The sequence below is a fragment of the Oncorhynchus kisutch genome, linkage group LG17 (genome assembly GCF_002021735.2).
Source record: "Oncorhynchus kisutch isolate 150728-3 linkage group LG17, Okis_V2, whole genome shotgun sequence".
Classification (NCBI taxonomy): Eukaryota; Metazoa; Chordata; class Actinopteri; order Salmoniformes; family Salmonidae; genus Oncorhynchus; species Oncorhynchus kisutch.
Window position 1 is genome coordinate 25,728,811 of NC_034190.2, and position 27,973 is coordinate 25,756,783.

At 45.1% G+C, this 27,973-nt stretch overlaps 1 protein-coding gene across 8 annotated transcripts in view; it reads left to right on the forward strand.

Annotated features, from left to right (window-relative positions):
• The window catches only part of LOC109907395 (receptor-type tyrosine-protein phosphatase U), a 270,543-nt gene that overhangs the window by 159,261 nt on the left and 83,309 nt on the right, over positions 1 to 27,973 (forward strand). For all 8 annotated transcript variants that reach the window (XM_031793448.1, XM_031793451.1, XM_031793454.1 and 5 more), the window contains exons 4-5: positions 17,544 to 17,625; positions 22,359 to 22,474. In XM_031793448.1, coding sequence (XP_031649308.1) covers positions 17,544 to 17,625; positions 22,359 to 22,474 — 198 coding nt within the window. The remainder of the gene's footprint in view (positions 1 to 17,543; positions 17,626 to 22,358; positions 22,475 to 27,973) is intronic.

Consider the following 27,973-nt stretch of genomic DNA (forward strand, 5'->3'; position numbering starts at 1 on the left):
TGGTCTTACTGAGATTTACTGTCAGGGCCCAGGAATGGCAGAATCTGTGCATAAGATCTAGGTGCTGCTGTAGGCCCTCCTTGGTTGGTGACAGAAGCACCAGATCATTAGCAAACAATAGACATTTGACTTCAGATTCTAGTAGGGTGAGGCCGGGTGCTGCAGACTGTTCTAGTGCCCTCGCCAATTTGTTGATATATATGTTGAAGAGGGTGGGGCTTAAGCTGCATCCCTGTCTCACCCCACGGCCCTGTGGTAAGAAATGTGTGTTTTTTGCCAGTTTTAACCGCACACTTGTTGTTTGTGTACATGGATTTTATAATGTTGTATGTTTCCCCCAACACCACTTTCCATCAATTTGTATAGCAACCCTCATTCCAAATTGAGTCAAAGGCGTATTTGAGATCAACAAAGCATGAGAAGACTTTGCCTTTGTTTTGGTTTGTTTGGTGGTCAATTAGGGTGTGCAGGGTGAATCTGTGGTCAGTCATACGATAATATGGTAAAAAGCCAATTTGACATTTGCTCAGTACATTGTTTTCACTGAGGAAATGTACGAGTCTGCTGTTAATGATAATGCAGAGGTTTTTCCCAAGGTTGCTGTCGACGCATATCCCACGCTAGTTATTGGGGTCAAATTTGTCTCCACTTTTGTGGATTGGGGTGGTCAGTCCTATTCCAAATATTGGGGAAGAAGCTAAGGAAGATGTTAAAGAGTATTATTATAACCAATTGGAATTTGTTTATCTGTATATTTTATCATTTCATTGAGGATACCATCAACACCACAGGTATTTTTGTGTTGGAGGGTTTTTATTTTGTCCTGTAGTTCATTCAATGTAATTGGAGAATCCAATGGGTTCTGGTAGTCTTTAATAGTTGATTCTTAGATTTGTATTTGATCATGTATGTGTTTTTGCTGTTTGTTCTTTGTTATAGAGCCAAAAATATAGGAGAAGTGATTTACCCATACATCTCCTTTTTGGATAGATAATTCTTTGTATTGTTGTTTGTTTAGTGTTTTGCAATTTTCCCAGAAGTGGATAGTCTATGGATTCTTCAATTATGGTGAGCAGATTTCTGATGTGCTGTTCCTTCTTTTTCTCCATAGTGTTTTTCTGTACTGTTTTAGTGATTCACCATAGTGAAGGCGTAGACTCAGGTTTTCTGGATCTCTATGTTTTTGGTTGGACAGGTTTCTCAATTTCTTTCTTAGGTTTTTGCATTCTTCATCAAAGCATTTGTCATTGTTGTTCATTTTCTTCGGTTTTCTGTTTGACATTTCTAGATTTGATAGGGAAGCTGAGAGGTCAAATATACTTTAAGATGTTCTACTGCCACATTTAAACCTTCACTATTACAGTGGAACCTTTTGTCCAGGAAGTTATCTCAAAGAGATTGAATTTGTTGTTGCCTAATTGTTTTTGGTAGGTTTCCACACTACATTCCTTCCATCTAGGGCATTACTTAATATTACTTAGTTCCTTTGGCTTTGATGCCTCAAGATTGAGTATTGCTCTGTTCAAGTAGACTGTGATTTTGCTGTGGTCTGATAGGGGTGTCAGTGGGCTGACTGAACGCTCTGAGAGACTCTGGGTTGAGGTCAGTGATAGTAGTCTACAGTACTTCTGCCAAGAGATGAGCTGTAGGTGTACCTACCATAGGAGTCCCTTCAAACCTACCATTGACTATGTACATACCCAGCGTGTTACAGAGCTGCAGGAGTTGTGACCCATTTTTGTTGGTTTTGTTGACATAGTTGTGTCTAGGGGAGCAGGTGTTTGTCCCCCTGTGTGCTGAGCGTGTCATGTTCTTGTTCAGGTCTGGCATTTAGGTCATCACAGACTAGTACATGTCCCTGGGCCTGGAAATGATTGATTTCCCCCTCCAGGATGGACAAGCTGTCTTCATTAAAGTATGGGGATTCTAGTGGGGGGATATAGGTAGCACACAGGAGGACATTTTCTTTGTTAACATCATTTCCTTTTGAATTTCTAGCCAAACGTAAAATCTTCCTGTTTTGATTAATTTAATAGAGTGAGTTAGGTCTGCTCTATACCAAATTAGCATACCCCCTGAGTCCCTTCCCTGTTTCACACCTGGTAGTTTGGTGGATGGGACTACCAGCTCTCTGTAACCTAGAGAAATACTGTATTTCCGATTTGTTTGATGAAGTCCAGGTTCTTGCTCTTTAGGCCAAAGGCAAATGACCCCAGGCCTTGGATATTCCAGGATGAGATAGTGAAGGCTTTGTGTTCCATAAAGTGTCCAATGTTGTTGGTCGTGTGGTTTGGCCTCACGCCAGTAAGTGTGACCTGAGCCTGCTGAGCATCTGGTACGTGCCATTGGCTTGGGCTAGTGTAGGAGTGGGGGTTGAGCCTGCTTGCCTGCTCACGGCCTGGGCGTATATATGACTTCCAAGTTGAGGCCCTCTTTGCGGGCGTGGAGGGCTTGGGGTGGGTACAGGGGGGATAGGTCTGATCTGAGGGGGAATAAATGCAGTGTGGGCATGGTTGACTTGGGGGGGGTTGATTAGTTGGGGTAGGGATGTGGATGTGGCTGGTGGTAAGGTGGTCTGGATGTAGGTCCTCTCGGCATGCGTCCTCTATGTGTAGGTCCGGGGGGGTCCCACAATTCTGGGAGAGTGTCTCGCTGGTGTCAGCGAGGTGTCTATTGATCTGTTGCTCATGTGTGAAGTGTTGGGGCTGCGTTTGAGAGCGATGTTGTTTATGACCCGGGCAGAGGTGGGCACTGCTGCCTTGTATAGGTGGACCTGGTCATAAAGGTTGTTGAAGTCCAGGGTGGAGTGTTGGGCCAGGTGGACATTTGGTTTTGAGGCACATACTTGCGTTTACCTGCTGTATGGTAGCAGGGTGGAAGTATTTTCATGGTAGCAGGGTGGATATAACCACTTGTGCGTTGGGGAAAGTAGAAGAAGCTATTTCAATCACTCCCTTGAGTGCTGTGGCCACTCTTTCCTACTGTGCTCTCAGGTCGTTTGTGCCTGTGTGCATTATTATGTGGCTGGGTCAACCTAGTTGGTCCTCAGACAGAAGGTCTAGGGCACACTGTGTGTTTGGACACCAGAGTTTAGACACACTGTGTTTGGGAAAAAGTTGTTTTTCTTGTATATATTTCCCGTTTGAGTCCATACGGAGTACAATTTGTTGCTTGTGTATGTCCTGGGTGTGGGGGGGTGGTCAGGAAAGCTATCAGGGTGGGGGGGGGGGGGGGGGTGCTCGGAGGAGGTGGGATCCCTGGGCTTGGAGGTCTTCATTTGTCTGTCCCGCTGTGATGTTGACGCTATGATCAGGATCTGGGGTGGACTTTTCTGCTGTGGTGTCGAGACTTTTGTCTTTTGAGGTGGGCTGTTCTGCTGGCTTCTCTGTGAGGGTGGCCACCTCTCTAGTGGGTTGTTCTCAGTCACAAGCCATCCCCCTCACCCTCTCCTCCAGCAGTCTGATCCTCTCCTCTAGTGCTCTGTTCTTCTCCTGCTCCTGCTTTTTCTCCTGTTGAAGTTGTATCACCACAGTCCAGAGTGCAGATATGTCTCTCTCCACCTCCAACTCTCCGGGTCTGGTTAAGTGGATGTTGTTGTGCTGGAATGTTGTCTGGGTGTGTGCTGACTGGAGTGTAATCACCTGCTGTTCCAGCTCCACCTGCCTTACCTCCAGCTAGGTAAGTGTATCCTTCATTTCAATAAGGGAGTAGTACTCTATGCTGGAAGGTTGACTGCCGCTAGGGGTTGCTCGTCTGTGGGGTTAAGTAATGAGGAGGTCTGGTCTGACCTGCTCGGGATGGGGGTATCTTTCCAAAGGGAGAACTTCCCCTGCTGAGCAAATTCTTTGATTATGTTAAAGTCCAGCTGAAACTGTTTGGTGTTGCCCTGTACCCATACTGTTCCAGACTTATAGAGATTTATATTTGCTGACTCAGAGTCCTCTTTGTGTAGTATCCTGAGTTTCCAACCCTCTGTAACACCCCCCCCCCCCCCCCCCCCCCCCCCCCCCCCCCAGCACTGTACCATGCCAGGGGATAGTCTGTGTGGAAGATGAGGTTGTTTAATTTCCCATTTTTATATTAGTTAACAAAAAAAAGTGTATCTTGATTTTCCGTAAAGAGCTTCATTTTGTGATCTTTTCATATCTTATCATTCTTTTTAAATGTTTTATTTATTTCACCTTTATTTAACCAGGTAGGCTAGTTGGGAACAAGTTCTCATTTGCAACTGCGACCTGGCCAAGATAAAGCATAGCAGTGTGAGCAGACAACAAAGAGTTACACATGGAGTAAACAATTAACAAGTCAATAACACAGTAGAAACCAAAGGGGGAGTCTATATACAATGTGTGCAAAAGGCATGAGGAGGTAGGCAAATAATTACAATTTTGCAGATTAACACTGGAGTGATGAATGATCAGATGGTCATGTACAGGTAGAGATATTGGTGTGCAAAAGAGCAGAAAAGTAAATAAATAAAAACAGTATGGGGATGAGGTAGGTGAAAAAGGGTGGGCTATTTACCAATAGACTATGTACAGCTGCAGCGATCGGTTAGCTGCTCAGATAGCTGATGTTTGAAGTTGGTGAGGGAGATAAAAGTCTCCAACTTCAGCGATTTTTGCAATTCGTTCCAGTCACAGGCAGCAGAGTACTGGAACGAAAGGCGGCCAAATGAGGTGTTGGCTTTAGGGATGATCAGTGAGATACACCTGCTGGAGCGCGTGCTACGGATGGGTGTTGCCATCGTGACCAGTGAGCTGAGATAAGGCGGAGCTTTACCTAGCATGGACTTGTAGATGACCTGGAGCCAGTGGGTCTGGCGACGAATATGTAGCGAGGGCCAGCCGACTAGAGCATACAAGTCGCAGTGGTGGGTGGTATAAGGTGCTTTAGTGACGAAACGGATGGCACTGTGATAGACTGCATCCAGTTTGCTGAGTAGAGTGTTGGAAGCCATTTTGTAGATGACATCGCCGAAGTCGAGGATCGGTAGGATAGTCAGTTTTACTAGGGTAAGCTTGGCGGCGTGAGTGAAGGAGGCTTTGTTGCGGAATAGAAAGCCGACTCTTGATTTGATTTTCGATTGGAGATGTTTGATATGAGTCTGGAAGGAGAGTTTGCAGTCTAGCCAGACACCTAGGTACTTATAGACGTCCACATATTCTAGGTCGGAACCATCCAGGGTGGTGATGCTAGTCGGGCATGCGGGTGCAGGCAGCGACCGGTTGAAAAGCATGCATTTGGTTTTACTAGCGTTTAAGAGCAGTTGGAGGCCACGGAAGGAGTGTTGTATGGCATTGAAGCTTGTTTGGAGGTTAGATAGCACAGTGTCCAAAGACGGGCCGAAGGTATATAGAATGGTGTCGTCTGCGTAGAGGTGGATCAGGGAATCGCCCGCAGCAAGAGCAACATCATTGATATACACAGAGAAAAGAGTCGGCCCGAGAATTGAACCCTGTGGCACCCCCATAGAGACTGCCAGAGGACCAGACAGCATGCCCTCCGATTTGACGCACTGAACTCTGTCTGCAAAGTAATTGGTGAACCAGGCAAGGCAGTCATCCGAAAAACCGAGGCTCCTGAGTCTGCCGATAAGAATATGGTGATTGACAGAGTCGAAAGCCTTGGCAAGGTCGATGAAGACGGCTGCACAGTACTGTCTTTTATCGATGGCGGTTATGATATCGTTGAGTACCTTGAGTGTGGCTGAGGTGCACCCATGACCGGCTCGGAAACCAGATTGCACAGCGGAGAAGGTGCGGTGGGATTCGAGATGGTCAGTGACCTGTTTGTTGACTTGGCTTTCGAAGACCTTAGATAGGCAGGGCAGGATGGATATAGGTCTGTAACAGTTTGGGTCCAGGGTGTCTCCCCCTTTGAAGAGGGGGATGACTGCGGCAGCTTTCCAATCCTTGGGGATCTCAGACGATATGAAAGAGAGGTTGAACAGGCTGGTAATAGGGGTTGCGACAATGGTGGCAGATAGTTTCAGAAATAGAGGGTCCAGATTGTCAAGCCCAGCTGATTTGTACGGGTCCAGGTTTTGCAGCTCTTTCAGAACATCTGCTATCTGGATTTGGTTAAAGGAGAACCTGGAGAGGCTTGGGCGAGGAGCTGCGGGGGGGGGTGGAGCTGTTGGCCGAGGTTGAAGTAGCCAGGCGGAAGGCATGGCCAGCCGTTGAGAAATGCTTATTGAAGTTTTCGATAATCATGGATTTATCAGTGGTGACCGTGTTACCTAGCCTCAGTGCAGTGGGCAGCTGGGAGGAGGTGCTCTTGTTCTACATGGACTTCACGGTGTCCCAGAACTTTTTGGAGTTGGAGCTACAGGATGCAAACTTCTGCCTGAAGAAGCTGGCCTTAGCTTTCCTGACTGACTGCGTGTATTGGTTCCGGACTTCCCTGAACAGTTGCATATCACGGGGACTATTCGATGCTATTGCAGTCCGCCACAGGATGTTTTTGTGCTGGTCGAGGGCAGTCAGGTCTGGGGTGAACCAAGGGCTGTATCTGTTCTTAGTTCTGCATTTTTTGAACGGAGCATGCTTATCTAAAATGGTGAGGAAGTTACTTTTGAAGAATGACCAGGCATCCTCAACTGACAGGATGAGGTCAATGTCCTTCCAGGATACCCGGGCCAGGTCGATTAGAAAGGCCTGCTCACAGAAGTGTTTTAGGGAGCGTTTGACAGTGATGAGGGGTGGTCGTTTGACTGCGGCTCCGTAGCGGATACAGGCAATGAGGCAGTGATCGCTGAGATCCTGGTTGAAGACAGCGGAGGTGTATTTGGAGGGCCAGTTGGTCAGGATGACGTCTATGAGGGTTCCCTTGTTTACAGAGTTAGGGTTGTACCTGGTGGGTTCCTTGATGATTTGTGTGAGATTGAGGGCATCTAGCTTAGATTGTAGGACTGGCGAGGTGTTAAGCATATCCCAGTTTAGGTCACCTAACAGAACAAACTCTGAAGCTAGATGGGGGGGCGATCAATTCACAAATGGTGTCCAGGGCATAGCTGGGAGCTGAGGGGGGTCGGTAGCAGGCGGCAACCGTGAGAGACTTATTTCTGGAGAGAGTAATTTTCAAAATTAGTAGTTTGAACTGTTTGGGTATGGACCTGGAAAGTATGACATTACTTTGCAGGCTATCTCTGCAGTAAACTGCAACTCCGCCCCCTTTGGCAGTTATATCTTGACGGAAGATGTTATAGTTGGGTATGGAAATCTCTGAATTTTTGGTGGCCTTCCTGAGCCAGGATTCAGACACAGCAAGGACATCAGGGTTAGCAGAGTGTGCTAAAGCAGTGAGTAAAACAAACTTAGGGAGGAGGCTTCTGATGTTGACATGCATGAAACCAAGGCTTTTTCGATCACAGAAGTCAACAAATGAGGGTGCCTGGGGACATGCAGGGCCTGGGTTTACCTCCACATCACCCGCGGAACAGAGAAGGAGTAGTATGAGGGTGCGGCTAAAGGCTATCAAAACTGGTCGCCTAGAGCGTTGGTGACAGAGAATAAGAGGAGCAGGTTTCTGGGCATGGTAGAATATATTCAGGGCATAATGCGCAGACAGGGGTATGGTGGGGTGCGGGTACAGCGGAGGTAAGCCCAGGCACTGGGTGATGATGAGGGAGGTTGTATCTCTGGACATGCTGGTAGTAATGGGTGAGGTCACCGCATGTGTGGGAGGTGGGACAAAGGAGTTATCAGGGGCATGAAGAGTGGAACTAGGGGCTCCATTGTGAACTAAAACAATGATAACTAACCTGAACAACAGTATACAAGGCATGTTGACATTTGAGAGAGACATACAGCGAGGCATACAGTAATCACAGGTGTTGAATTGGGAAAGCTAGCTAAAACAGTAGGTGAGACAACAGCTAATCAGCTAGCACAACAACAGCAGGTAAAATGGCGTAGACTAGGCAACGGGGCCAACAGATAGAACAAACAAGCAGAATGGAGTACCGTGATTAATGGACAGTCCAGCGTGCATCAGCTATGTAGCCAAGAGATCAGTGTCCAGGGGGCAGCGGTGGATGGGGCAGGGAAGCTGGCCTGGCGAGTGTTATCCAGGTAAAAAAAAAACTAACAATGACTAAATAGCTTGTAGCTAGTTAGCTGGTTAGCTTCTGGAGGTTCTTGAGTGTGTTCTAAAAATAAATAAAAAAATAATAGCGATTCCGTATCACATTGGGTGAGGCAGGTTTCCGGAAGGTATAAACAAATTAAAAGTCAAAAGAGATAGAAAGTAAATATGGGTCCGGTGAGCGTTTGAGACGCGGCGATTCAGGCGGTTAGCAGGCCTGTGCTAACAAGCTAACAGTTTGTAGGCCCGGGCTAGACAAGGTAGCAGTTAGCGGGCCGGAGCTGGACAAGCTAGCAGTTAGCAGGCCGAATTAGCAAGCAGGGAGATAGCGAGGGCTAGAGAGTTAGCCTTTGGGGGACGTCGCGATGGGGTGAGTCTGTTTATTCCTCTTCATGCGATGACATCGGTAGACCGGTCGTGGGCCCGGGTATTGTAGCTCAGGAGTATGCTACGGTGGTAGCGCAGGTGCTACGGCCGGGCTAGCTTCAAGCTAAGTGGGTGGAAACGCTAGCCAGGAGTAATCCGAGGTTGCGGTTTAGCTAGATAGCTAGTTGCTGAAAAATCCATCTGAAAGATGTTCCGTTTGCGGTGGGAATCCGGGGATGAAAAATAAATAGGTCCGTTGTGCTCTGGTTAAAGTCGCGTTGTACGAACAGGCGAGAGCTTTCCGAACTACAGGTTAGCTGATGACCGGTTAGCTGGAGACCGCTAGCATACCCGCTGGTTAGCTGGCTAGCTTCAGTTGAGGGGTCCCGAAGTAAATATAAATACTTTAGGAAAAATAGCTACATTGGGTAGGTTGGGTTTCGGGAAAGTATTTGGAAGCTTAGGGTTTAGCAAAATGTTTTCAAAGAGATATGTGGAGAAAGTATGTAAAAAACGAAAAATAAACGATATATACAGGGATTCGACAGGACAGGACGACCTACTGCTACGCCATCTTGTATGTATCTTTACATACACAGGGGGCTGTATTTTAATGACCTCCTGCCATTGTTGGGCTAAAGGACTTTGACACCACTCACTTGACATGTTAATGCTATTAAAGTTGTATCAAGCTTGGTAGCCTTATCTTACATTTTTCTTCTTGGCTTTTGGAAATAACATATAGCTTCAGACTTAACATTACTCACTCAGTTCCAGGTTGGATGGTGTTTTCAGATTTCTGTTGTTTCCCAGAGAATTTGCGGTTTAGCTTTGGAATAATGATCTTTGGTAGTTGCCTTCCAGGTGATTCCGTAATTCTGTCCAAAATCAGGTTGTAGGTTTTTGAGTTTTGATTTGGAATGAAGGTAATGTTGTAGAGGGTAGCATCCTGTATATGTCACTGGCAAAAAAAATCCAAGTTTATCTAACTCTAAATCTACAGTATCTTTTTTTAAGAGCATGCTGGAAAATACAGGAGCTCATCTGCTCATGACCTCTGTGCTCTGCCTTTCTCTCTCTCTCTCTATCTGCATGACGACCAGTCTTTTACCCATCCCTCCTCCAGTACTCTTCGAAGTACATTCACTCCCAAAGTGCTTTACTTCTATGGTGCTGTCGTGACGTTGTATTAGTTAATGTAACGACTGTTGTTCATCGAATGATTAAAGTTTCTAATTGCATGATTAACTGAATCAAGCAATTATTAACTCATTAACCTGGGGCAACATGGGAAAACTAGTTTTTATTGAGTTTCTATTTCCCAAATGAACTGAAAGAATATCAGAATATCGAATTTACAACAGCCGCTAATTAACCAGTTGCTTCTACCAATCTCGTTCTAAACGTCGTCTAGCCCGTGAATCTGCACGGACCCTGGTCCCACCAATGAATTCGTACCACACCAATTTTAGTTGAATATTTATTTACTAAAAAGCTAAAATGCTGATAAAAGATACACATAGACAAAACACATTATAGGCTATTGATTAGAACTTAGTATAACGGCCAACACACTATGGCGCGTGTTACACACAATGGGAATTTCAAAAGAGAGAGGAAAAAGAAAGTACACAAGAGAAATATACATTTGGGTGAATTTGTCAGCTATGCTATTCTAACCCTAGCCTTGCCTCAAACTGCTGCTCTTATGGGTCAGAATATAATGATGTAATTACGTGGGGATGATCTCCGAGGATTCTCTGCGTGGACCGTTCCGCTGTTCGATTACGCAATTCTTCTGCGCACCTCCCTGCTCGTCCTACCGATGTCAGTGTCCTTTTTGGCTTAGGAGTCTGGTCTCTCACCCTTTTCTCTGGAAAGGGTCTTCTGAGGACAGACAGCTATGTAGCTCAGAGCTCACAGCATAGGAATGAAACCCTTTAGATACCACAATTCGATGGGAGATGGAGGCTAGGTTGTTCGACTTGAATTCACCCACTTAGGCACAGCTACTCATCCGTAGCTTGGGTAGAAAATGATTTCTTTGTCTTCAAACTTGAGTTGCGTTCTGGGTTTTTAGACCTTGCTGCAGCTGGGGTCACGTAGTTCTGTCGTAAATTCTATACTCACAGGATTTATACCCTTGGGACAGAAGTGGGCGTAACCGCCTTTAGGGAAATTCTCTGGGCGTACCAAGTTAATGAGGCAAGGTCTAAGTTTTTCTCAAATCCAATTTTAATTCTAACTTCACATTTCATCTTTCCCAAAACATTCTCTTTGATTTGGATATTTTCCATACCACGTACAATGTACACTGCTCGAAAAAATAAAGGGAACACTTAAACAACACAATGTAACTCCAAGTCAATCACACTTCTGTGAAATCAAACTGTCCACTTAGGAAGCAACACTGATTGACAATACATTTCACATGCTTTTGTGCAAATGGAATAGACAACAGGTGGAAATTATAGGCAATTAGCAAGACACCCCCAATAAAGGAGTGGTTCTGCAGGTGGTGACCACAGACCACTTCTCAGTTCCTATGCTTCCTGGCTGATGTTTTAGTCACTTGAATGCTGGCGGTGCTTTCACTCTAGTGGTAGCATGAGACGGAGTCTACAACCCACACAAGTGGCTCAGGTAGTGCAGCTCATCCAGGATGGCACATCAATGCGAGCTGTGGCAAGAAGGTTTGCTGTGTCTGTCAGCGTAGTGTCCAGAACATGGAGGCGCTACCAGGAGACAGGCCAGTACATCAGGAGACCGTAGGAGGGCAACAACCCAGCAGCAGGACCTCTACCTCCGCCTTTGTGCAAGGAGGAGCAGGAGGAGCACTGCCAAAAGGAGGAGTCCTGCAAAATGACCTCCAGCAGGCCACAAATGTGCATGTGTCTGCTCAAACAGTCAGAAACAGACTCCATGAGGGTGGTATGAGGGCCCGGCGTCCACAGGTGGGGGTTGTGCTTTACAGCCCAACACCGTGCAGGACGTTTGGCATTTGCCAGAGAACACCAAGATTGGCAAATTCGCCACTGGTGCCCTTTGCTCTTCACAGATGAAAGTAGGTTCACACTGAGCACATGTGACAGACGTGACAGTCTGGAGACGCCGTGGAGAACGTTCTGCTGCCTGCAACATCCTCCAGCATGACCGGTTTGGCGGTGGGTCAGTCATGGTGTGGGGTGGAATTTCTTTGGGGGGCCGCACAGTCCTCCATGTGCTCGCCGGAGGTAGCCTGACTGCCATTAGGTACCGAGATGAGATCCTCAGACCCCTTGTGAGACCATATGCTGGTGCGGTTGGCCCTGGGTTCCTCCTAATGCAAGACAATGCTAGACCTCATGTGGCTGGAGTGTGTCAGCAGTTCCTGCAACAGGAAGGCACTGATGCTATGGACTGGCCCGCCCGTTCCCCAGACCTGAATCCAATTGAGCACATCTGGGACATCACGCCACGTTGTACCACAGACTGTCCAGGAGTTGGCAGATGCTTTAGTCCAGGTCTGGGAGGAGATCCCTCAGGAGACCATCCGCCACCTCATCAGGAGCATGCCCAGGCGTTGTAGGGTGGTCATACAGGCACGTGGAGGCCACACACACTACTGAGCCTCATTTTGACTTGTTTTAAGGACATTACATCAAAGTTGGATCAGCCTGTAGTGTGGTTTTCCACTTTCATTTTGAGTGTGACTCCAAATCCAGACCTCCATGGGTTGATAAATTAGATTTTTTTTTTTTTTCCATTGATCATTTTTGTGTGATTTTGTTGTCAGCACATTCAACTATGTAAAGAAAAAGTATTTAATAAGAATATTTCATTCATTCAGATCTAGGATGTGTTATTTTAGTGTTCTCTTTATTTGTGTATAAACATCAAACATATACTAGGAAAACTCTTCACGTTACAATGTTTTCGTAATAACGTCATCTACTAACCTTTAATAACAGAACAAAAATTACATACATTTTCATATTCCATCTATCGTCATGACCACCATTGTGGCTGGCAAAACCATTGTTCCAAAGTCCCTTTAGTTCATGTTTAATGTTCTGAGGCTGGTTCTCCATAATAACAAAGGAATTTGTCTGTGGCCTGAGATTTACCAGGGGTGTGAGGGGCCATAAAACCCGTCACATATTCAGACCCCTAGATCTCTCCTTCTTTGTTGGTTGGGGTTGAGAGATAATCTGTAGGGTTGTGTTCTCCTGTAACCTGACCTGGACAATTATGACAGTGCTCTATACAATCCAATCAGAAAGATTGAGAGACAAATATCACAGTTCTAGGAATACACTTAGAGCCTGGTTGTTGCTGATGTACTTGTGTGTGTCTATACCTCTCTCAGATGTGTGTGACTGAATGTACAAGTGTTTTTTTTTTCTCTCTCTCTCTCCCTCTCTCTCTCTCTCTCTCTCTCTCTCTCTCTTTCTTTCCCACTCTTTCCCACTCTCCCTCACTCTCTCTCTCTCTCTGTCTGTCTCTCTCTTTCTTTCCCACTCTTTCCCACTCTCGCTGTCTCTCTCTCTCTCTCTCTCTCTCTCTCTCTCTGTCTCTCTCTCTCTTTCCCACTCTCCTTCACTCTCTGTCTCTATGTCTGTCTCTCTCTTTCTTTCCCACTCTTTCCCACTCTCTCTGTCTCTGTCTCTGCCTCTCTCAATTCAATTCAATTCAAGGGCTTTATTGGCATTGGAAACATGTGTTAACATTGCCAAAGCAAGTGAGGTAGATAATATATAAAGTGAATATATAAAGTGAAATAAACAGTAAACATCACACATACAGAAGTTTCAAAACAATAAAGACATTACAAATGTCATATATATATATATATATATATATATATATATATATATATATATATACAGTGTTTTAACAATGTACAAATGGTAAAGGACACAAGATAAAATAAATAAGCATAGATATGGGTTGTATTTACAATGGTGTGTGTTCTTCACTGGTTGCCCTTTTCTCGTGGCAACAGGTCACAAATCTTGCTGCTGTGATGGCACACTGTGGAATTTCACCCAGTAGATATGGGAGTTTTTCAAAATTGGATTTGTTTTCGAATTCTTTGTGGATCTGTGTAATCTGAGGGAAATATGTCTCTCTAATATGGTCATACATTGGGCAGGAGGTTAGGAAGTGCAGCTCAGTTTCCACCTCATTTTGTGGGCAGTGAGCACATAGCCTGTCTTCTCTTGAGAGCCATGTCTGCCTACGGCGGCCTTTCTCAATAGCAAGGCTATGCTCACTGAGTCTGTACATAGTCAAAGCATTCCTTAATTTTGGGTCAGTCACAGTGGTCAGGTATTCTGCCGCTGTGTACTCTCTGTGTAGGGCCAAATAGCATTCTAGTTTGCTCTGTTTTTTTGTTAATTCTTTCCAATGTGTCAAGTAATTATCTTTTTGTTTTCTCATGATTTGGTTGGGTCTAATTGTGCTGCTGTCCTGGGGCTCTGTAGGGTGTGTTTGTGTTTGTGAACAGAGCCCCAGGACCAGCTTGCTTAGGGAACTCTTCTCCAGGTTCATCTCTCTGTAGGTGATGGCTTTGTTGTGGAAGGTTTGGGAATCACTTCCTTTTAGGTGGTTATAGAATTTAACGGCTCTTTTCTGGATTTGGATAATTAGTGGGTATCGGCCTAATTCTGCTCTGCATGCATTATTTGGTGTTCTACGTTGTACACGGAGGATATTTTAGCAGAATTCTGCGTGCAGAGTCTCAATTTGGTGTTTGTCCCATTTTGTGAGGTCTTGGTTGGTGAGCGGACCCCAGACCTCACAACCATAAAGGGCAATGGGCTCTATGACTGATTCAAGTATTTTTTAGCCAAATCCTAATTGGTATGTTGAAATTTATGTTCCTTTTGATGGCATAGAATGCCCTTCTTGCCTTGTCTCTCAGATCGTTCACAGCTTTGTGGAAGTTACCTGTGGCGCTGATGTTTAGGCCAAGGTATGTATCGTTTTTTGTGTGCTCTAGGGCAACAGTGTCTAGATGGAATTTGTATTTGTGGTCCTGGTGACTGGACCTTTTTTGGAACACCATTATTTTGGTCTTACTGAGATTTACTGTCAGGGCCCAGGTCTGACAGAATCTGTGCATAAGATCTAGGTGCTGCTGTAGGCCCTCCTTGGTTGGTGACAGAAGCACCAGATTATCAGCAAACAGCAGACATTTGACTTCGGATTCTAGTAGGGTGAGGCCCGGGTGCTGCAGACTTTTCTAGTGCCCGCGCCAATTCGTTGATATTTATGTTGAAGAGGGTGGGGCTTAAGCTGCATCCCTGTCTAACCCCACGACCCTGTGTGAAGAAATGTGTGTGTTTTTTGCCCATTTTAACCGCACACTTGTTGTTTGTGTACATGGATTTTATAATGTCGTAGGTTTTACCCCCAACACCACTTTCCATCAGTTTGTATAGCAGACCCTCATGCCAAATTGAGTCGAAGGCTTTTTTGAAATCAACAAAGCATGAGAAGACTTTGCCTTTGTTTTGGTTTGTTTGGTTGTCAATTAGGGTGTGCAGGGTGAATACATGGTCTGTTGTACGGTAATTTGGTAAAAAGCCAATTTGACATTTGCTCAGTACATTGTTTTCATTGAGGAAGTGTACGAGTCTGCTGTTAATGATAATGCAGAGGATTTTCCCAAGGTTACTGTTGACACATATTCCACGCTAGTTATTTGGGTCAAATTTGTCTCCACTTTTGTGGATTGGGGTGATCAGTCCTTGGTTCCAAATATTGGGGAAGATGCCAGAGCTAAGGATGATGTTAAAGAGTTTTAGTATAGCCAATTGGAATTTGTTGTCTGTATATTTGATCATTTCATTGAGGATACCATCAACACCACAGGCCTTTTTGGGTTGGAGGGTTTTTATTTTGTCCTGTAACTCCTTCAATGTAATTGGAGAATCCAGTGGGTTCTGGTAGTCTTTAATAGTTGATTCTTAGATTTGTATTTGATCATGTATGTGTTTTTGCTGTTTGTTCTTTGTTATAGAGTCAAAAAGAATGGAGAAGTGGTTTACTCATACATCTCCATTTTGGATAGATAATTCTTCGTGTTGTTGTTTGTTTAGTGTTTTCCAATTTTCCCAGAAGTGGTTAGAGTCTATGGATTCTTCAATTACATTGAGCTGAATTCTGACATGCTGTTCCTTCTTTTTCCGTATTTCTGTATTGTTTTAGTGATTCACTCTCTCTCTCTCTTTCCCCCACTCTCTCTCTCTCTCTTTCCCCCACTCTCTCTCTCTCTCTCTCTCTCTCTCTCTCTCTCTCTCTCTGTCCCTCACTCTCTTTAGTTTTCTCTCTATCACTGCCCCACTCTCTCTCCCTCTCTTTCTCTCTCTCATTCTGCTCCCCTCTCTCTTTCTTTTTCTCTCTATCTCCTCCCCTCTCCCTTTCCCCCTCTCTCTCATTCTCTCTCTCTCTGTCCCTCACTCTCTTTAGTTTTCTCTCTATCACTGCACCACTCTCTCTCCCTCTCTCTTTCTCTATCTCATTCTGCTCCCCTCTCTCTTTCTTTTTCTCTCTATCTCCTCCCCTCTCTCTTTCCCCCTCTCTCTCATTCTCTCTCTCTCTCTCTTTCTCTCTCTCTCTCTCTCTCTCTCTCTCTCTTTCTTTCCCACTCTTTCCCACTCTCTCTGTCTCTCTGTCTCTCTCTCTCTCTCTCTTTCCCCGACTCACTCTCTCTCTCTCTCTCTGTCCCTCACTCTCTTTCTTTTTCTCTCTATCTCTGCCCCTCTCTCTTCCCCCCTCTCTCTCGTTCTCTCTCTCATCTCCTTCTCTCTCTCTCTTGTTCTGCCCCTCTCTCTCTCTTTCTTTTTCTCTCTATCTCTGCCCCTCTCTCTTCCCCCCTCTCTCTCGTTCTCTCTCTCATCTCCTTCTCTCTCACTCTCATTCTGCCCCTCTCTCTCTTTCTGTTTCTCTCTATCTCTGCCCCTCTGTCTCTCTTTCCCGCATTTCCCCTTTCTCCTCTGAGTACAGCCAGATGCTGATAGTCATAATGAGGTAGGGTCAAGGCTCTGTGCAGTGCTGAGCGAGTCAATGGCCGGGTGTGTCGCGGTGTGTGTGTGTGTGTGCGTCAGCGGCTGATGAATAGAGAAGTTGATTCTCTAATGGCCCACACATAAGAATGAAGAATACTAAGATATTAGCAGACAGGGATGCGTGGCCTGTATCCATCTGTGGTTCTATCGATCCAGACCAGGCACTTAGAGCCTGATGTATTGTCAACACGGCAACTCACTGGGGCTGCTTCCTAAAGGACATCCTACTTTTGACAGGGCCCATCGAGTGTGTGATAGTGAAATGTGAACTATCAAGAGTCAGCTGGTTTCAGGTCACAGCTCATGTATTATTGTCTGTGTGAGTGGGTGAAACACATCAACTATTATCTACACCTCTGATGACCTTTTAGGATCATTGGCAGAGCTTTACACTGTGTGGTTTGTCAGTGACTATTGCAGTGGTTCCATTGTGCCAGGACAGCTCAATCAAGCCCAGCTAAATGACTTGAATGTAAAGTGCTATTTAAAGTCTGGCATATATGAATGCAGTAAACCCCATGTCCATGCGCCGTTTATTTATTTGTTGTGCCTCTGCGGTAAAATAGTAAATTGTCCCTCACTAAACGATATGGGTTATTGTGGCAGTAATTCTTTTTCAGACGCCCAGACTCACTTTGGTTCTCTGTGGGAGAGATCTGGGATTCACTTTGGTTTCTCAGCATGAGTCTAGATTCATTTAGATGAGTGAGTAGAGATTTGGGCAGCGCTCAATGAGTCCTGCGGGTCCAATGTTCTGTGTGTGTTCTCTGATGAAGAGAGATGGCTGTTTGAAAGAGAAGGAGGGAAAGGAAGGGTGGGAGAGAGAGATGACTGTGTGAAACGAAGCTGTCCTATGGGGCTCTGCTAAACTATGGATGTTTGAGTCGAGAGATTCTCCACAGACAGGCCTCAGTGGATTCAAGCTGTTTGACTAGGACTCCCCCCTCCCCCCCTCCCCCCCCCCCCCCCCACCCCCCCTAACGTGAAATCCTTTCTTCCATTCTCCTCTCATCTCTCCCGCTTGTCTCTCCTCAGGTGGTGTTTGAAGCATCGGTCTCAGCAGAACGGCGAGGCTACATCGCCATTGACGACATCCTGCTGCTCAATTACCCCTGCTGTAAGTAGCTACCCACCACAGTACAGCACCTGTGTCCGAATGTATATCAGCCCAGAAAGCACTGCCCCAACACACCAACATAGCAAACCCAGCACACCACTATACCACCAATGCACCGTATTAATGCACCAAGGCACCAAAGTACAAATGTACCAATATACTTCAGAACAGAGCACAGAGCCCGTAACCTTTGACAAAGATATGGGAAAATGCGTGTCTGGGCGCTCAGGGGTGTACAAACAGTCTCAGGACTGTGATGGGTGGTTGGACAGACAAGGACAGAGGCTTGTAAAATAATCAGCAGAGGCGAAGGCACTGCTCTCAAAGGTTCTGAGAGGCTTCTGGCATGTGGACACGTGTCTGATTTCCCATGGCCACGGCTGCACTATGCCGCTCCTTTTGTTCCGGTCGACCAGGCAGTGAGCTGGTGACCTTTATCTTCCTGACTGCTCAGCACGTCGCTCCGCTCGCCACTCTCCCGGTCACCAAGACAAGCCCACTCTCTCAGAGCTAATGTACTGTTCCAGGAAACACACACACTGTCCCAAGAAAACAGCAGGCGACCGGGTGAACGGACTCTCGTCACATGTTGTTTTCTCTTCCTCTCCACCAAGGCATGACGAGAACAGCAGTAGTCTGAGGTCTCTAACTGGACCATAATGTCACATGGTGATGCTCTTAGAGATTTCCCCATTATAACTAACCCGCTCCCTCAGTGCAATCCCCCCACCCCCTCCCTTAGCTCTCAGTGCAAACACCCATCACCCCCCCAACCCCCTTGCTTCTCTAAACACCATTGTGTTTCTTTGAGATATTTCCCCAGTAAAACCTCCCTCCTTCAGTGCAGCCCCTCCCTACCTACCCATGCCTCTACAGGGTACCTGACCATTCTCCTCCTGAGCCACTCACCTGCTGTCCCCAGACCCATTACCTCTACGGGAGAGCAGGCTCAGTGAAAGGCTGTGTCCCAAATGGCAAGTAATGCTGACATACAGACAGAAAGCCCTCAGCTCATTCTGCTGTGCTGACAATGTGTGACAGAGTGTATAGGAGTGGTGCTGAGACCTGTCACAGTTTACATTGACCACCACTGACCCCTGTAGACGTCAGGGAACATTGAGCCAACCAAATCCGTAATGGACGCTAGCGGTTGGTCTCGAGCCAAGATGGCCCCTGCCTTGGAACTCCGTAAAGGGATAATCCTCAGTGAAAAGCAGAAACTGCGGACCAGGAGGAAATGTTAATGACTGATAATGGAAGGCGTTAATGAGCTCATGAAATTCAGATAGCTTTTACCACCTGTTAAAAAACAGCCAGACCTTTATAAATCATTCACAAGTTCATCTCTCTCTCTCTTTCTCTCCATAAACCCTCTCCAAAACACCAGAGACAAGCTCAACTCATCTTAAACTTTTAACACGTAGCCTCTGTCACCTGAATGTCGGCCAGCATGCGTTCATTTCCACGGTTATATGGGACCCATTGCTGAGTTAGAGTGGTCTCCAGGGCCCTCTGTGTGTGAATAATGTGTGTTTGACGGGTACGTCTCTTGGCGCTGATGCAGATGTCATCTCCCTGGCCCCCACCGTCCCCATTAAATAATCAACACTCTCATTAGGAGATGCTGCGGCTGTCAGGGCCCTCCACGGAACCTCTTTAACACACACACACACAGAACACACACACACTCCAAGCTGGCACGATGCCCCCTAAGGCAGCAGAAATAACTTGTTTGGCCTGCAGGAGATACAAATCGAGTCTCTCTTATATTCACATTCCAACATGCTTGACATTTCTGTTATTTTCCCCAGTGTCACTATCATTATTCCAAACACATGTTGCGTTCCAATGAAATCTCTGTCAAATTGCAGTTTGTTTAGATGTAAAAATGTGACTTGCATAATGTGGCCTGCATACCAAGAGACTGAACTAGCTAGCGTGCATGTGTGCTGAAAGACTACCAACTACGTGCAGAAATCAATTTAGCAACAGATCGTCCCTCGATGCGCTTATTGGAGAGAGAGAAAAGAACGAGAGCGGAAAAGAGAAATGAGAGAGGTGGGCAGATGTCCGTTTCCATGGAGACTCATGATAGGAGTGTCAGGTGCACGGAGGACAGCTGGACAGATGTCTCTCTCTTCCCCTCCTCTTCTGTTCCTCTCTTCGTGCTTCCCTATTTTCCTCCCTCTGTTTTCCTCTCATCCCATCATCCCCGGGATAAGAAAGGACCGTCAAATACTGTGGTGTTGTGGTGTTATTTGAAAGTCCTTCCCCACCTGCCCAGGGACAACAGGTGTAAACCAACCGTATACATGAGCTAATTCTGGCACATCAACGTTGAGTCATGTTCACTATGTCCCCTGTCGGAAAATAAAGCTGCTGAAGCTAGTAAAAGTGAAGGGGGAAAGGGTTGTGGTTGCTTACCTCTGAGTGATAGAACACACTGGACACACACCCAGTGGCTTTGGTGCTGGATAAATAAGTAGACGCACTGTGATACACTCCCGAGTGTGTGTTTATTATGACAGGGTTTCATCTGTTCACTAGTCCGTCTCTGTACAGTCTGAGCCACCACCAAGGCCTCATCACATTATTCTCAGTATAGAGTGTGTTGCGTTCATAGTCACACAAAACTCAACTGGGTAAAGTACTCACACATCTATTGAGGGGCTCGCTTTGCAGGTGCAAAAGTATCACTTTCTATTTCTGTGCTACAATGTTTCTGTCTCCCAGCCTTTTCCTCTTGAGTTGCTACTGTATAGAGCTCAACAAATAATACAGTTGTTCCTGTAGTATAGAGCTACCATTAAGGTAAATCACTGGAAACATTTGTACAGATTTTATGGGTTTATTTAAATGATATTGTCATTTCAATGCATCAGCCAATCAGAATAGTATAAAACTACGTAGAACGCTCTTCACTAAGTTGAATTTAACATCTCAGGCAGGCAATGAACCAAGTGCCTTAAACATTCCTAAAGGCTATAAACGGGTGATGTTCTGGGTCAGTTTGACACAGTACAGTAAGTACATCATAAATACATGATTTTAACTTTCCAAAATATATATGTCCTATTTTGTATGTTGTTTTTGCTGAGTTGACTGTTCAACATTTTGAGCCAAGTGTTTGATACACGTACCGAAGTCAGAAATCAATCAAATTATGACATCTATGACATTTTTCGCTCATTTATAGTCAAACTTCAGATCACTGTCCCTCTGCCTCTGAACATCACAGGGAACACATACGAACATCCTTGTGATAGGTTAGACCTTTACTGCAAAGAAGAGCATTTGTCTCTAGCACAAAGGTCAAAGGTTAAATTGCAAGTCAAATACAGGTAATGTACAGAGTATTAATTTATTGTTTAGGTTTTTACCCCTATCTAGAAGGGTCATAAGTTAAATAGTATTTTATAAAACTCAGTTGTGGGCCAGAGAGGTGTTAATGCTTAAGCAAAGCAGACTACAGGAATGTACTAACCAGCTTTTATAGAAGTCTGACTATTAGCACCCCTTTACAGTTTTTTTCCTCATTGTAGAGCTGAGGCAGAAGCCAGAGAAACCATTGTAGCCATTCAGAGCAGTTTGATGGGATCTTGTACAGGTTAGAAAACATCAAATCTAATCCCTGTGATTTCAGATACTGTAGATGCAATTATGCACAAGCACTTTACTGGACTAGTGTGTTCTAACTGGCTTCCTCTATTGCTGTCACGCCCTGACCATAGAGAGGCTTTTATTCTCTATTTTGGTTAGGACAGGGTGTGACTAGGGTGGGCATTCTAGTTTATTTATTTCTATGTTTTCGGTTTCTATGTTTTGGCCGGGTATGGTTCTCAATCAGTGACAGCTGTCTATCATTGTCTCTGATTGAGAATCATACTTAGGCAGCCTGTTTTGCCACCTTAATTGTGGGTAGTTGTCTTGTTTAGTGGCCTGTATAGCCCTCGTAAGCGTCATGGGCGTTTTGTTGGTGTCTTTTTAAATAAAGAGAAAATGTACGCTCACTACGCTGCACCTACGCTGTCATTTCCAAGACGACGTTCGTGACAATTGCTATGCTCCACAAAGCACACGATACAAGGTGTGTTACAGCTAGCTAACTCTTTGGTACAGTGAGGCAAGAGAAAAAGTCTCACCACGGTCTGTACATTTTTCTTAGAATTTCTTCTGTATGATATTTTTCAGTGTAAATTTTCTTACAGCCTTTTCTGGGGGAGAATTGTGGCCTAAGAATGCAATTGAACTGTTAAGAAGGGATAGAACACAGAATAACGCTGAAGTGATGTGTTGATTGATGTGTTGATAAAGATGTTGAAGTGTCTGAAAGGAATAATGTATAGCTGTTCTCATAAGGGTACTGTAAGTGTACTTAAAGTATATAAGAGTAATGCTTACAGTTGCACTGCAGGCATTCTAATGTCTGTGACAGGGAGAGAAAGTCTTCTCACATACTGTAGAACTCTGAGAGGAGAAACTAAGTTTGGTTGAGCAGCCTGTGTCTTCGTGAAGTCCCTGCCCACAGGCATGACTGGGAGAGCTTTGCTGCACTGATGTTCTCGTCCTCTGTGTGTGTGTGTGTGTGTGTGTGTGTGTGTGAGACAAGACAGAGAACCCTTCCTACTGGAGGTAAGGATGGAGGAGGTGTGTGTGTGTGTGTGTGTAGTCATATGATAATAAGGAACTGTCAGTGCATCAGTATCACAGAGGATCTCTCTCTCTCTCTACAGACAAGGTTCCCCACTTCTCTCGGCTGGGGGATGTGGAGGTCAATGCAGGGCAGAATGCCACCTTCCAGTGTGTCGCCACGGGCAAAACTACAGAGACAGAACCCTTCCTACTGGAGGTAAGTATGTGTGTGTGTGTGTGTGTGTGTGTGCTGCCACCTACAAGACACACATAAACGGAGACATTCTGATGGAGGAGAGAGTACAGAGAGACTGAAGGAGGAGAGAGTACAGAGAGACTGAAGGAGGAGAGAGTACAGACAGACTGATGGAGGAGAGAGTACAGACAGACTGATGGAGGAGAGAGTACAGACTGATGGAGGAGAGAGTACAGACAGACTGATGGAGAAGAGAGTTCAGACAGATGGAGGAGAGAGTACAGACTGATGGAGGAGAGAGTACAGACTGATGGAGGAGAGAGTACAGACTGATAGAGGAGAGAGTACAGACTGATGGAGGAGAGAGTACAGACAGACTGATGGAGGAGAGAGTTCAGACAGACTGATGGAGGAGAGAGTACAGACAGACTGATGGAGGAGAGAGTACAGACAGACTGATGGAGGAGAGAGTACAGACAGACTGATGGAGAAGAGAGTACAGACAGACTGATGGAGAAGAGAGTACAGACAGACTGATGGAGAAGAGAGTACAGACAGACTGATGGAGGAGAGAGTACAGACTGACTGAGGGAGGAGAGAGTACAGTCTGATGGAGGAGAGAGTACAGTCTGATGGAGGAGAGAGTACAGTCTGATGGAGGAGAGAGTACAATCTGATGGAGGAGAGAGTACAGACTGATGGAGGAGAGAGTACAGACTGATGGAGGACAGAGTACAGACTGATGGAGGAGAGGGTACAGGCAGACTGATGGAGGAGAGAGTACAGACAGACTGATGGAGGAGAGAGTACAGACAGACTGAAGGTGGAGAGAATACAGACAGACTGATGGAGGAGAGAGTACAGACTGATGGAGGAGAGAGTACAGACAGACTGATGGAGGAGAGAGTACAGACTGATGGAGGAGAGTGTACAGACTGATGGAGAAGAGAGTACAGACAGACTGATGGAGGATAGAGTACAGACTGATGGAGGAGGGGGTACAGACAGATGGAGGAGGGGGTACAGACAGATGGAGGAGAGGGTACAAACTGATGGAGGATAGAATACAGACTGATGGAGGAGAGAGTACAGACTGATGGAGAGGAGAGTACAGATGGATGGAGAGGAGAGTACAGATGGATGGAGGAGAGAGTACAGACAGACTGATGGAGGAGAGAGTACAGACAGACTGATGGAGAAGAGAGTACAGACTGATGGAGGAGAGTACAGACAGACTGATGGAGGAGAGAGTACAGACAGACTGATGGAGAAGAGTGTACAGACTGATGGAGGATTGAGTACAGACTGATGGAGCAGAGAGTACAGACTGATGGAGCAGAGAGTACAGACTGATGGAGGAGGGGGTACAGACAGATGGAGGAGAGAGTACAAACTGATGGAGGATAGAATACAGACTGATGGAGGAGAGAGTACAGACTGATGGAGAGGAGAGTACAGACGGATGGAGAGGAGAGTACAGACGGATGGAGAGGAGAGTACAGACGGATGGAGAAGAGAGTACAGACGGATGGAGAGGAGAGTACAGACATACTGATGGAGAAGAGAGTACAGACAGACTGATGGAGGAGAGTACAGATTGATGGAGGAGAGAGTACAGACTGGTGGAGAAGAGAGTACCGACTGATGGAGAAGAGATTATAGACTGATGGAGAAGAGAGTACAGACTGATGGAGAAGAGAGTACAGACTGATGGAGAAGAGAGTACAGACAGACTGATAGAGGAGAGATTACAGATTGATGGAGAAGAGAGTACAGACTGACGGAAAAGAGAATATAGATTGACCGATGCTTTCCTTCGGGCTTAAATATGGAATTGTTATAGTATTGTTATAGTTTTGTTGACGAAGCAGAGAGGGGAGTGTTGCGTAGTGTGGTTAAAAAAAAAAAGTTCCATATGCTGATGCTCTATCATGCGCACAATGTTGTTTACTGTTACTTTGTTGTTGGAATATTGCAAACAGACTTGGCAGTTTCACCATTAAGGATTCTAGATTTATAAATGCGTAGAAGTGTGCTGTTCTTTCTATGAGGTCTGATATATACTTCAGTGAATTAAAGATAGACCCATTAGTATGACATCATCAAACACAGTGGGCTGGGTCCCTGCATACAGACTACTGTTTGTGTGGCCTTTTGGTTTGCTAGTTGATAGTTACTCATATTCCTTCATGACGTAATCTCTCAAAATGGTTTACATTTCTGCTGCATGAATTTGAGCTAATATTAGTTAACTGGAACCTGGGTCTGAAAGCCTCCACTCTCTCTCTGCATCGTTGAAGCTAAGTGCCTTTGAAAAGATCGATGAGGAAAGAAGGACGGCAGGAGGGAAGACGACGCATTCCTCCATTTTCTTTCCGTCTCCTCTCCTCCTCTCTTTCTTTCTTCTGTATTGAAGTATTTTGTATCCAAAGCCTCTCCTCTTTCAAGAGTTCAACAACCTACCAGTTTAATCCTTTCTGTTGTTTTCTGATGCAGACGCAGACGCAGACACAGACAAACACATACAGTCTCACATGCACAACCAGGCCCACACACACACACACTGTTTGGGGTGGTGTCAGATACACATATTAATCACCACTGCTGCACAAGTTGCCACTGTTTAAATTACAAAAAGTATTTATTTTAGAACGAGCAGCGCTCATAAGTGCGTTGGTGACACAGGCATAGGGAAAAGGCAACAAGCCAGAGCACCAGATCCATGAGAAGGTTTTATCTGGTGTACCGCTATGTCCTACGACCGGTGATGGGTCATGAATATTTATTTACAAGTTCATCGCAATTTGCTCTTTAGCGCTATCTGTTTAGTACCTGATGGAGAAGACCCAGAAGACCTGTGCAATTCAGCACCCCAGGGTGGTCCATTTACTTTGTTCTGTGAAAATCATCTGATGAAATCCTGCAGTTTCAATGCTGCTGTCTTCCCCAATAGCAAGCAATGTAGTAGCTGGCAATGCAATCCATACAATCCAATACAAGCCCCTAACGCCCTAATGGATGGGCCGCCCTGGTTGAAGTGCCGCACTGGTTGAAGTGCATCTCTTCTACAAGGATGCATGACGGTATTAACACCCATATTGGATTGAACACGTTTTACACAGTACACATATGGTGAACTGAGCTATAGTCTCCCAGTTGAAACCAGATTCCAACGTTTGCTCTGACTCTCTACTCATGAAGGTTAGAACAGATTGGTAACAGCAGGGAGGAACAATATATTTCCTCAACCCGTTACTGTCTTCTGTTCATGTATTAGCTGTGTACTGTTCCAATCTTAACTCCACGTTTCTCTGTTTTTCTCCCCTCAACTCTGTAATTGTGTGTGTGTGCGCGCATGCGCGTTTTTCTCTCTTATTCTCATTAACAGTAATTGCTACTTTCTGTTTGATCTCCTCTGCTGTGAGGGGAATCTCTCTAGACCTACTGAGTGTTTTCTCCTCACTCATGTGTGTGTTTAAATAGTCCAAACAAATTGTTTGCATAAGAATTCTTATTCAATTCCTCTGTATTGCCTTTTTTTTGTCTTTCTATCAGAGAGTTTTGCTTGTTCTGTTTCTGATTCTGTTTAGATCTTTAGACAACGTCAACATTTGTTTGTGTTCAGTTGGAAATCCTGAATGAATGAATTATTTACCACAGAAACTCGTTATGGTGTGATATGGGGCTTAGGGGAAGAGAGGGGGAGAGATGGAAGACAAACAGGTTTCATACTGGATGTTTCCATTTGTATGACAATCTGTAGGATTGTCTGTTTGTTATGACTGAATGAATGTACATTGAGATGTGATGGGGCTGTGGCTGATAGCTGAAGAATCCCCCCCCCCCCCCACACACACACACCTACACTAATTAAAATGTGATCCAACATTGGCTTATGGAAGTGAAAAACCCAATTATACTTTTCACAACCACTAACATTGTCACTGAGGCAATAATCTATACATTTATGCTATATTACTCCCATTAGCAGTTTCATACTTTTGAGCAAATGTCCGCTCTCCCCAGACACTGTCTGGTGAAAAGCATGAAGACAAATGGGCTAGTTGATATAACATCCTGGATACATTATTCTGAGAGCGGAGCAGCATATAGCCTCCTGCACCTGGAAAAACTTCACGCTTTGTGTGTGTGTATGTGTGTGACAGGCAACGCGTTGTCATTTCCTGTTCCCCTCGTTGATCCGAGCACTCTTCTGCCTCGAGCATATTAGTACGGGTTGTCTGCGTGTGTGCGTGTATGGATGTGTGTGACAGCTCTGTCAGGAGCCCGGCATGCAACCTCCCCATGCCAAGATGTTAGCTATGACATATATCATGTATTTATTATCTCCACCTCCCATGGTACCCTCATCTGTCCCTCATCGTCTCCCTGTCTCTATCCTTCCTTCCCACTCACAATCCCATTATGGAGAGCTATATCTCATGGCCACACATACAGTAACAGTTCAAAGTTAGGACACACCTACTCATTCCAGGGATTTTCTTTATTTGTACTATTTTTTTACGTCGTAGAATAATTGTGAAGACATCAAAACTATGAAATAACACATATGGAATCATGTAGTAACCAAAAAAGTGTTAAACAAATCAAAATATATTTCATATTTGAGATTCTTCAAATAGCCACCTTTTACCTTAATGACAGTTTTGCACAATCTTGGCGTTCTCTCAACCAGCTTCATGAGGTAGTCACCTGGAATGCATTTAACAGGTGTGCCTTGTTAAACGTTAATTTGTGAAATATCTTTCCTTCTTAATGTGTTTGAGCCAATCAGTTGTGTTTTGTTTTGACAAGGTAGGTGTGGTATACAGAATATAGCCCTATTTGGTAAAAGTCCAGGTCCATATTATGGCAAGAACAGCTCAAATAAGCATAGAGAAACAACAGTCAATCATTACTTTAAGATCTGACATTACTTTAAGACACGAATGTCAGTCCACACACACACACAAACACAAACACACACTCTCTACCTCCTTCCCCACCCAATCACTTCTAACAGTTTTCCTCATGATGAGACACGCACACAAGCACTGGCACACTTAGTCAATCACACGACACACACACACACACACACACACACATAAACACACATGTTAAAATGCACACACACATAGGATATATGAAACTGGCTCTCATGAGGACTGCCACAGGAAAGGAAGACCCAGAGTTACCTCTGCTGCAGAGGATAAGTTCATTAGAGTTAACTGCACCTCAGATTGCAGCCCAAATAAATGCTTCACCGAGTTCAAGTAACAGACACATCTCAACATCAACTGTTCAGACTGCGTGAGTCAGGTCTTCATGTTACTGCAAAAGAAACCACTACTAAAGGACACCAATAAGAAGAAGATACTTGCTTGGTCCAAGAAACACAAGCAATGAACATTAGACCGATGGAAATCTGTCCTTTGGTCTAATGAATCCAAATTTGAGATTTTTGTTTTGAATTGCCGTGTCTTTGTGAGACGCAGAGTAGGTAAACAGATGATCTCCGCA